This window comes from Barbus barbus, assembly GCF_936440315.1.
Source record: "Barbus barbus genome assembly, chromosome: 37".
Lineage (NCBI taxonomy): Eukaryota > Metazoa > Chordata > Actinopteri > Cypriniformes > Cyprinidae > Barbus > Barbus barbus.
Genome location: NC_136715.1, coordinates 5991244 through 6003631, shown reverse-complemented (window position 1 = coordinate 6003631; position 12388 = coordinate 5991244). Strand labels below are relative to the sequence as shown.

At 37.2% G+C, this 12388-nt stretch overlaps 1 protein-coding gene across 1 annotated transcript in view; it reads right to left on the bottom strand.

Moving 5' to 3' along the window:
- LOC306856996 (protein bassoon-like) overlaps positions 1–12388 on the bottom strand; it is a gene marked incomplete at both ends in the record, with an annotated part of 92604 nt that overhangs the window by 44589 nt on the left and 35627 nt on the right. The window contains one exon of the mRNA XM_079396603.1: positions 7971–8804. Coding sequence (XP_079252729.1) covers positions 7971–8804 — 834 coding nt within the window. The remainder of the gene's footprint in view (positions 1–7970; positions 8805–12388) is intronic.

The following is a 12388-nucleotide window of genomic DNA, read 5'->3' as shown; positions in this document are numbered from 1 at the left end:
GAGGACGCATCCTTCTAAATGAGACACAGCGCATTGGTGTAAATATAATATACATTCCACTAATGTGACATGCTTAAAAAAGCAGCACATCTAATCTGATGACACTGGCCATGTGTTTTAAATGAAAATCCCTGACATAGGTGAAACATCATATCCCCTGAATGCAAGCAAACGCGCACACGCACACACACACACTTTCTCGCAGACCTTGTTTGATACATGGTTTCAAACTTTCTCCCTGCCTCTCATATCATGCACTATTTATAATGTGCTGTCCCTTTCTGAATTATTGATAGGCCATACCTTTTTTTTAAACTCAGTAGTTCACTCAAACACTGACAAACACACACATATAAAGCTAGAGGATGAGGGTCTTTATAATGGGTGTAATCAGATATATGAGTAAGAACAGTCACACAACAATGATAGCTACAACTCAATGTTTTCTTAAACAAAAAGAGCTCGGACTCAGGGTAAATGTTACCAAACACTATTTTATTGCATTAAAAAACCAAACCAAAGACAAAGTCTAAATGAAATTAAATGAAATTAAATTAAATGAATGGTATTTTGCATAAGAAATACAAAGTCTATTTTTGGTTCATTTTTGCATTGGTTTTGACATTATTTAGATGAATTTTCCACTTGAATTCTTAATAATACATTGCAAAAAAAAAAAATCTACATATTAAATTGTAAAGTAATTTTACAGTACATCACAGAATGTATTTATTTTTTTCTTCTGATTTGGAGGATGAATATGACTTGGACACATTTATAAGATACTTCTTTCTAACTAAAGACTTCAAACGAAGCCTGATTGTAAAGCTCTGATTGTGTTTACATACTAACAAACACAGCATGTACAAGCTCAGCCACTCGATTTAAGGGGAAAGGGAAAGGGAAGTGGTGTGTGGCCAAGTATGGTGACCCATACTCTGAATTTGTGCTCTGCATTTAACCCATCCAAGTGTACAAACAGTAGTGAACACACACCTGGAGCAGTGGGCAGCCAATGCTGCGGCGCCCGGGGAGCAGTTGGGGGTTCAGTGCCTTGCTCAAGGGTCTCACCTCAATTGTGGTATTGAGGGTGGAGAGAGTGTTGGTTATTCACTCCCCCACCTACAATCCCTGCCGGACCTGAGACTCAAACCCACGACCTTCGGGTTACAAGTCCGACTCTCTATCCATTAGGCCACGACTGCCCCAAATTAATAATATGAAGATCTAAATCCAAACCTTTCAAAAGCTTCTTGAAGATTTACAGAGAGAATCAACAATTATGTGCTAGAATTTGACTTATCTGGTCTTTAATAATGTTCTCAAGATGTTAGCATAAAAGTATGAATTTGAAAGCATTTTAGTTCGATGTCCATTTAAATGTTACTACTTGTTTAGAAAACTTTCAAATGTAATGTTTCCATAATGTTTGAAACCAATAAAATGGATTTTTCCCTTAATATTCACTTACCAAGAAAAAAAATGTTCTTAAAACATGCAAAAAACTGGACGTTTTTTGAATGCTCATAGAACATTCAGATATAGTGTTTTCATAACTTTAGCAAAACCTTCTTCGAACATATTTTTGTTGACTGTGTTTCCACTTCAAGCAAAGAGCACAGTGTGAAATAAATCCTAACATCCTCCCCAAAAGACACGAACTTCGCTTTCCTCCCCCCTTTTAACGTGAGTAAGAACTCAAGCTCACAGCAGGCCGATGAATCACAGCCACTAGCCATGATGGGAGCTTCCGGATTCATTTTTATCATTACTACTACTACAACAACACCAAACAGCACATCCTCTTTAAACTGGAAGTGGAGACACAACCCTTCTCTGCAGTGTCTTTTTTAGAGTTATGATAACCATTGTTGCAGTGCAGCATCTGGACTGCACATATTTCTATATGCAGCCGTTCAGATCAGTGTCGTACGAATTCATGAGCAGCTAAAATCCCAGTTCACATCTCAGCCTGACTCATGCATCTCAGAGCAGGTTTCTCAGAATAATCGAGTGATCTCATACTACCGGCACAGACGGCGCTTTGAAAAGCCACTTGATGTTTCGGACCACAAAATTCCTGAAGTAAAGCAGTAAAGCAGTAAAGGCTGGAATTGGTAATAATGGGTAGATGTTTGCGTCATGTTTGAAGGAGAGGGCTGGAATGAGCATTTCAGAGAACTAGTGAAGCGAAACATGGCTATCACAAGCAAACGCTGATGAGAAACGATCTCTCTCTCTCTCTCTCTCTCTCTCTCTCTCTCACACACACACACACACACAAATACACATAAAACAAATGACACTGACAGGCTAACTGTACCAATCTTTTTCTAAGAAATACAGAAAGGAAAAATGATGCCATTTCTTTCAAAACTTGTGGGTCACAAAAACATTTCACTTACAATAAATAAATAAAAGAAAGAAAGAAATTTTTGCATAAAGGGATATGATGATTAAGGAATTTTTATATTTTTAAAATGCTTTTAACAAATAGCATGTACAAGACCATATTGTACCACATAATGACATAAAAGAAAATATACATAATTATCAGTTATATTATTTATGCTAAAGAAAGATATACATTTTAAATGATTCCTGAAACTGTTTTAGTATTGTTAATCATTTTAGATTTTGATCTTACATCCATGCACATTTTTACCTTTCTCACACTCTGTAAAAACAGCCTTTCCATTTGTGAATTTACATGTGAATATGGAATTTACATGACAAAATTACGAATTTTTCACTGTGACATTTACATCTTTAAAATGTTTACTCTATACAATAATTGTATTTTTATTTTTATAATATTTATTTAATATTATATTAATTAATAATAATCTATTTATCACGTATTAAAACATTTAAATCAGTTTCTATATAAATATCTTAATAAACCTTAATCAAATTGAAATAATTACTCTTTTATTTCTGACAGAATGCAGAACGCAGCACAAAAAGCACTCCGTCTTATTCACAAACTGCAGTGGAATGTCATTATTCACAGAACAAGCACGACTGCCTTCTTTCTCTTGTCTCCACATGATAGCACATCCAAACAAACATGCATACATGCACAATCACACATCTTAAAACAGCATCTCAACCAAATTAATATGAAACAGTAGGGGCTACAGAGTGAGGATAAATTATGCATTATGAATATCTAGGTCTGTGATTTAAAAATACACACCACCTTTTCCCCATGCAGCTGTTTTGGTCTGAAGAGGTCTGTGAAACTGCAAACTCAATCTGAGCTCAAACCCACCAGCGCAAACAAAATCAGCCAATTGCCACTTATGGATAAAAGAGGATTATAATATTTATCTGATGTGGAGTGCCCATAAGAGTCATTTTACTAAATAGATTCTTTCAAACTAATAAAAAAGTAATCTGAATAATCAATGCAGTACTAGTGTACTTCTTACTAACGTAGAAAGTGTGTGAAAGCATGCAATATGCAATAAAATGTTTTAATTAACTGATATCTCTACGGTTGAGCTTACTTTGATAGGGAATAAATCTATCAAATGGAAGAGATGCGAGAGCAATCTTTCCACAGCTGTACTTACCATGTAACTAAGTTATGGAACAACCTGTACTTACAGTTTGTAATTATGTAGATGTAATAGGCAGCTACTGTTACACAACTAATTATGTAACCAAAAGATTGTTACATATGTGTTGCAGACTTTATACAAGGTAATTATAAATGTAAGTACGCAGACATAAGCTACTTAAAATAAAGTGTATCAAGATTGAACTTAAGTGTACTTAATGTGTATCTATACTTATCCAGCTGCACCTTAGTTTGAGTTAACCCACCAGTACACAGCTTAAATACATGTAATACCTTTATAATGACATTGCAATTACATAATATTACACAAAAATAAGCTACTTAAAATAAAATGAATCAAGATTGTACTTAAGTGTAAAAGTAGCTGTGTAACAGACTTGGTCTGTTACATATGTGTAACAGTAGCTGTCTATTGCATCTACATAATTACAAACTGTAACTACCAGGCTGTTCTATAACTTAGTTACATTGTAAGTACATTTTATTTTATGTAAGTACAACGGCTACTACTAAGTACTTAATTAGGTAATTACTCTGTATTATGACACCTTAAAATAAAGTGTTACTAAATTTTGCACTCTCTATTGAAGAGGACAATAGTACTGAATCACAACAAAGGTGATAAAAGTGTAGCTGATATTATTTCTGGCATTTAAATATGTCTGTTTATTACGCTTCAAAATAAGTTTATGCCAATTACAGAGTTTTATTTAGGGTATATTTGTTGTGTTGCAGTTACTGCAAGTGTCTGTCACCCTAATTGTGCTTCTGCCATCTAGGCCACATGCTGTTCCCATATTATTCAGACCTAGTTTTCGTTGGCTGATATAAATAAATATGTGGCAAATATGACGAGGGCCTCTAGAGGCTTCATCACGCATTTGAAGAGAAGTTTCAAGAAACTGTATTTGTTCACTGCTATATAAAAAGATTCATAACCAGCAGAAAGAAGTTTTATTATAAACAAATCTAAGAAATTAAGTCTTGCTCAGCCAAATTATTTGCTCATAAAATTACATAGAATACACAAACATTAGGTGAAAATGGGGTCTTTCGTAATCTGTATTTTTGTCCTTTTTTCCCAGTAAAAAAGTCTTGTCTAATGCAATTTTGCAACTCAAGTCAATTGATCTTGTTTAAAGAATGTTTAGATGTTTTCATTGAAGAACTAGACGAAAATATTGATTACAACAATGATTTTTGCAGTGTGCCTACTGTTTGGCACATCCTTCGCAGCAGAATAGAACTGTGCTTTAAAATGCTGTCTGTGTAGGCAGCTCACTATGTAGGTGTTCACTTTAAACATGTCGAAACATCAGTCTAGATACCATGTTGCAAAAACATCTTAAGCCAGCCAAAAGTGGTTGCACAGCACTGCAAAGTACTTTGGTCTTATATTTCAGTACAAATATCTAAACATTCATAAATCAATATACACTTACTTGAGAAGCAAAATGACGTAAAGTTTAAGTATTATATTCTGAAAAATGTCAAAATTGAGTGAGTAAAATTTAGGCTTAAAACAAGAACAAACTTAATTTCTTCATTTCTGAAGTTAATTCATCTTGATTTAGGAGTTTAGATATTTGTACTTGAAAACATGACAAAAATAAGTAATTAAATTATTTTTGCAGACCATCCTGGTCTGTTTTGATGGTTCTTAATGAGGTTATGACATGTTTAAGCTGGGAAACAAGCTGGCTGATCAACTAGACCACCTAAACACAAGCCTGGCCAAGCTAAGAGACCAAGAAACCACCTTAAACTAGTTTAAAGCAGTGGTTTTCAGCATGGCAGAAGAATGAATCTGCACAAGGATGTGGTTAGTGCTAATCAAATTAATATTCACAAAACCAAGAATGTGGATAGGTAAATCTCTAACATTAGCCTATACAAGTCATACAAAATAAGACAAACAAGAATCCTAAATCCTTTAAAGACAACATTAAATCTAAACTGTAAATTAAAATAGGTTGTACATGCCCTTTCATGTTAAATTGAACCACTTATAATCAAAAGAAAGACAACAGATGATTTTCTCTTAAGATTTTCCAGTAACGATGACTTCACACTCTCTTCGTGACAGCTGTGTCTATGTAAAGACTGAGTGAGCTCATAAAACTATGCAATACTTCCCTGAAAGCTTGTTATTACTGCCATCATTCAATCAGGCCTGATTTGCATATGTATCCCTATGCTGTCTTGGTGAAAAACTCTCCCAGTTTTTCTTTCTGTCACGACAGAACTTTCCAGCACAGCTAACAGGGCAGGGTCAACTTAGTTGGTCTCTGAATTAAGTAGCCTAAAAGTGATCAATGAGCCCAATTTGCATGAGGATCTTTACTTTATTGGAAGGAAATGAAACCGTCTGTCTGCTAACGTTCTGTTGACCTGAGGGGCAGCGAGCCATTTGATGAATTTTAGCTCAATGGTGGTGAACAACTTCAAAGATACCAGGACAGGTGATACAAATGTGAAAGAGTTTTCGGAAATACTTAGACGAAGGTCACAGACTGAAAGCTTACAGAACAGATGAGGGTCTGGAAAGACTCTCTCAAAATGATGTATATCCGCATAAAGATATCAATAAGCTATTGGAAAACACACCCAAGTATCTGCTTTCATTTTTCAGAGCTGCACAACTATCAGGAAAAACTAAAGTCAAAAATACAATCTTATAAATTATTTAGGATAAAAAAAATACTTTGCATATAATGCTATCTGAAACCCTTGAAATATTAATAAATCACATACTGTGACCACAATCTTCCCTTGCTTTCAAATGCAAAATGTCATGTGTGATAATCTATTGATCCCTATTTGACCCAGAAGGCTTGCAGAAAATAAACAGCAAACAAGTCTATTGACTCACTTAAACTGTCCTTTGGAAGCTTCTTGTTTCTGAATCTAACTATATTTTGTGACACAAAAGCTCCCTTTTCCCAAGAACACATTTCTATGAAGAGACTGTTCTGAACTGACATAACACCTTTAAGTGAACAGGTCAAATTATCTAAGAGGTTCTCATTAACAAAAACATTGTGTAAAATACACAGTTTGAATATAATGTCTTAGTGACATTTTAATGAAATATTAGGAAATAGTTCTAATAATTGAGCCACACTGATACCTTGTAAACTACTGTGTCTGAAAACTATTTTTAAAATAGCATATATAGATTATTTGTAATACAATCAACATACAATGTTACAGATAATCTGCCACCTTTAAGTAGCATACTACCATCTTTATTTGATATTATATACAATATCATATTATGCAATCAATGATTTTGATAACTGAGAGCTGTATCATAATATGCCTCCATATCATTTCCTTAACGAACCCTTGGCCAACATTGTATCTGTAAATCGATTTGTACAAGAAAAACCCAGTACAGCAGCAGGAACTAAAGACTAGTCTGACAACAATAACACCACAACAATGCTGACCTATACACTTTTCCAGAACCATTGAACATGAGAAAAAAAAATACCCAATGAAATTTAACCTGAAATAAGAATTAGCTTGGTTGGTCATAGTAGGAGTGTGTTGTTGTGGATTTAAAGGATTAGTTCACTTCCAGAATAAAAATTTCCTGAAAATTTACTCACTCCCATGTCATCCAAGATGTTAATGTCTTTCTTCAGTCAAAAAGAAATTCAGGTTTTTGAGGAAAATATTCCAGGATTATTTTTCCATATAGTGGACTTTAATGGTGGTCAATGGGTTGAAGGTCCAAATTACACTAGCTTGACCTCACGTTTTTGACCTCAGGCGTTTGCATTTCCTTGCATGTTCGCGTTGCAAACACTGGGTCGGTACTTCCGCCTTCGTCACAAGTAACCTTTCCAACGTGATTACGTAATGCGTAAAGTCACTAATGCACATAGCAGAGTTAGTGCAAGACAAGCATTTATGGTTAAAAAGTCTATAAATATTTATTTTTTTAGAAAATAACTGATTGATTCGCTAGATAAGATCCTTATTCCTTGCCTCCCCTTTGTAGCTGCAATTTCAACCCCTTCAACCCACTGGCCGCCATTGACGTCCATTATATGGGGAAAAATCCTTGAATGTTTTCCTCAAAAAACTCCAAAAATTACTTGGCGACTGAAGAAAAAATGCATGAACGTCTTGGATGACATGGGGGTGAGTAAATTATCAGGAATTTTTTATTTTTTTTGGAAGTGAACTAATCTTTTAGTGATACTGAAAGGCAAGATGAAAACCTGCAAAAGAACAATTCTGGAAAACCTGTCAAAGAATCATTCTAGAGAAAACAATGAGACTTTGAGCTGCTGCAACAATGCCATCAAAGATTCGATACCAAGGACCTAAAAAGTTCAGAATTTCCAAAAATGGAAATTCTGTCTTGTCTTACCTCGGTCAGGTGAGGTGTGGGGTTGAATCCGCACATGTTGCAGACTTGGGTGTGGCACTCTGTGCAGAGGTTGTAGTTCGGGGTCTTGGCTGGATCACCAATGTTTAGTTCAGTCTTACACAGTGGACAGAACACTTTGGGCTTTGAAGAAACTTCCTGCCGTGGTGGACCTGGCTGTGCTGTGAGTTTAGCACCTGCTCCAGGACCCGGACCAGGTCCAGGGGGTCCCGGCTGCTTCTGCGGGGGCTTGGGGGAGGAAGGTGGTTGGGTCGGTGGTGCAGTTTGCACGGGATCCACAGACATCAAACTGCTGGCCTGGTTCAAGAGAGAAGCGCCGAAACCGAAGAGTTTTCCGAAGGGCTGTTCTGGTGGAGGAGGTTGACGGGATGGGGAACTTCCGGCGCTGCGAGTCTGGTCTTGTCGCGGGGCTTGAGACTGGAATCCGGGGCCTGAGCGGGATAGGTCAGGCTGGGATGGGGCTTTGGCCATGCCTGGAAGAGGAACAGCACCTGGAGCTGGGGGTTTGCTTTGAGGGGCAGCTTGAGGGACAGTCTGCTTCTTAGCTTCTGGGGGAGGATGGAACTGAGGTTGGGATTGGGGTTGGGGTTGGGGTTGGGGTTGGGGTTGGGGTTGGGGCTGGGGCTGGGGTTGGGGCTGGGGTTGTCGCTGGGGCTGGGGCTGTGGGGGTGGTGTGGGTTGGGATACAGTCTGAGGAGGAGGTTTGCTGGGCTGGGATGGTGAGTGAATCTGCTGTTGGCTTTTCGACCGTGGTGTCTCCATATCCATCCCCAATGCCCTCTGCATTTGACAGTTCAGACACAACCACTCCTGCACCTGGGAAAGACAATGAACCATTTACTGACTCTGTAATTAGATCAAAAGATTACTCATTAATTTCACACAATAAAGAATGTCAATGTGAAAAAGATGAAGAGGATGGGGAGGAGAAGAAAAGAAAGTGAACTAGAAGACAAGACATATCAGCCAGTTGCTTGCAATAGCAGAAGCTGCTGACTAGGATGTGAACAAATCCTAACCCCAAGCATGCATGACTTGTGTTACACTGAAGGTGTAAGATCAGGGTGCCAATTCTTTTAACAACAATCTTCCCCCATAAACCTGCCTTGAAGTTACCCTGAAGACCTTGATTAGCTTGTTAAGCCTCCTGGAGGGCCACTTTTCAGAGTCTTCATCCAAGCTTCTCCAATAAACCTGAGTAGCCTAGAGAGACCTTGATTAGCTGGTTGAGGCATGTTTATTAGAGTTGGACCTTCAGGGGTAGGATTGGACACTCCTGGCCTACAGTCATTCCTAGAGACCAGAGTACCATAGATACTGTGTTCCAAACAGCATATTTCAAGGTACTAGGAAGGGGTAAATATTAATTATAGACATGCCTTTCAAACCATGGAAACTCTTACATTCAAAGGTAAAGTCTTTGAAGGGAATAGGGTATAGGGATGATCACTACAGAATGTAACATCCAGGGTTTTGGGTGTGCCCTTTTTATTACGAAACCACCTAGAACTCCATACCATCCACCAACCAATGCGCTACAAACCACTCAGATCAAATTAGCTGTAGCAAGTTTTACAAAAAACACTAGTAATACTTAACCTTTTATACTTAATATGTATAAAACTAATACTTCATCTAGAAATAGTAGTACAAGTAGTAATATAATTGCTCATTTGACCACTGGAACAGGAAATGAGTCCACATCAACAGCGCTAATTACCTAACTGACAGAGCTAGCACAATTACTTCATAATCTATGACAGAGATGTGACATGCGGCCCCAGATAAATAGGATTCACTAATAGGATCAAAAGGCGCAACTGACATCCGGTCAGAACATCTGACTCCATGAATGGATTTTAACCATATGAAGGGTTTGATGCTGAGTATATTAGCCTGTCTAGTGTCTTTCTGCTCCTGCGATATTTGGAATTGACATGTTGAAACATGAAAGCTGACATGCCGGATTTACTATAACTGACCGACAAATCATATCATACAAAACTGTAACATCTGACAGCTCGACGGACAAGATATGACACTGGTTGCTCTGGGAGGGTTTCAGCAGAAGACAAATGTGTGCTAAGCGGCCTTCTACCAAAACTTATAAGCCTATGATTGTAATCGATGCTGATAAAACAGTATTACATTTATCCAAAATTTTGCCAGAGGTGAAGTGAAGTAATAAACAAAAGAGCAATAAAGTAAATACATAACACTGAAGGATATTGATGCCTCAAGCTGCAAGAAAGGAAAAGTAAAGTTTAAGAATACGTTTAGCATGATTTGTTTGCAGATGCCACTTGGCATGTAAAGCAACGGCTTTCAGACAGTCAAACAAACATCTCTTTCTGGTCAAGGTGAATGTGTGTATGAGTGTGATAGACACAAACACACCTCTCTCAGTTTAAGATGAGATGGCTGTCACATTGGGTCAAGTGTGATAACTGATGCCTGTCAATACCACATCAGTGCTCATGTAACATCCACTGACATCATGACAGCGTGTGTCTCATTATTGACCATAAACACACCAGGCAAACTCCCTTCACCAACAGTTCACCCCCACGAGAAAAACAGCCATGTGCAAACACGTACCGAACAGCTGACATGGTACAATATACAGTAAATACTAATTCTAGACCAATATATACTACAGTTCAAAATCATGTATGTGGTCAGCAAATAATGGATGCATTAAATTGATCAAAGCTGACAGTAAAGTCATTCATAATTCTTATACTTTGCTTTATGCTGTTGCTTTATACTTGCTATTCATCAAAAAAACCCTGAAAAATTGTATCCTGGATTCCACAAATATATTAAGCAGCACAACTGTATTTAATTTCAATTAGAAATATTTCTTGAGCAGTAAATCAACATATTAGAATGATTTCTGAAGGATCATGATGAGACACTGAAGAGTGCTGAAAATTCAAATCTTTGCATCAGAAGAATAAATTACATTTTAGAATATATTAAAAGAACGGTGGTGTATATTGATAAATCAGTTGATATCTGGCTATTTCATGTAGTTTGTTTAATAGTTTTAAGTGCATTTAACTTTTAAGGAACTTTATGTATGCCTCATTTGCCATCAATAATTATAATACATTGGTATTGTATCAATATAATTCCAATAGCTCTGCATACTGGTATTGGTATATCTAGATCGGACATATCTAGACCAAGAAATGAATCCAACCGGTTAGTTATTGACATCTGATAACCATGGTACTGACTGTAAGATCATTTATCTTCTCTATAGCATTTGCACACATACAAGAACACACATGCACAAACTGCTTTCAATTACCCATTATCTGCATCATAGTACTTTTCATTTTTTGAGCATAAATCCGTTTAACAAAACTAATAGCAACTACTGAAATATAATGACTTAATGGCTGTTCCAGAAATTATATTTGTGAGTAAATGTTCTCGCTTGCATGAGCTTCTGGGTTATGAAGACAGATAATGAGCAGATTTCTCATAGCCAGACGTGTCACAGGCGATCATTATTCTTACAATTATTAACTCCAAACAATAATTCATAACCTTTCATTTAATTACTGTAAATATTTAAAAGGCCTAATAAATAATCTGTGCCTTTTTTATGCCTACAGTTCAGCAATTTGAGAATTAAACCAACTGTTCGGATATTGAGTGATTATTTGCTGAAAATCTGCAGTGTAAATGTACTTTATTTCGACAGCAAGGGGTTTGAGTGATGGTCATCAGGTCAAACTTTGAGTCTGTGCATTAGTTGGTGATGATGTCTCTAGAAATGTTTGTCAATCATATTGAAGGACAAGGCAGTAGTCAGAGTCCAATTTCAGCAGCAGAGACACAGCAGACTGTGTGTGTGTGTGTGTGAGAGAGAGAGCGAGAGAGAGAGAGAGAGAGAGACAGAAGGAGACATGTCTGCACTTGTCATTCAAACACACAGCAGATGAACACACTCAATATCCATTGGACAATGGGTAATTACAGAAAGACACACAGACAACATGTTTGGGTCACCTGTGCCACTCTACTCTAGTATTTTCTCTCCATTTCTACTCTACCTTTCATTTCCCACTTCTCTGCTGTTTTCTTCTGCTGAGCCCATTTTCGTGCACATCTCTCAAGCTCAAAAAAAAAAAAAAACAACCACAAAAACACCATTAAAGTGATACATATGATCACATACTGTACAATGCCTTTGTCTGGGGAGAAAACCAATGGCCAGAATGAATGACCAAAGACCAATTTGAATGTCAAATTTGGTGTGGCAGTCGGCGCCAATAGCCTCGTGGGTAGCATGTCGACATGTAGCACCGTTGCACTTCAGGCGTCCTGTGTTTTAGTCCCGGCTTGCGAACCTTTCCCTCATCTCCCCTCTCTCCAACTTCCTAACT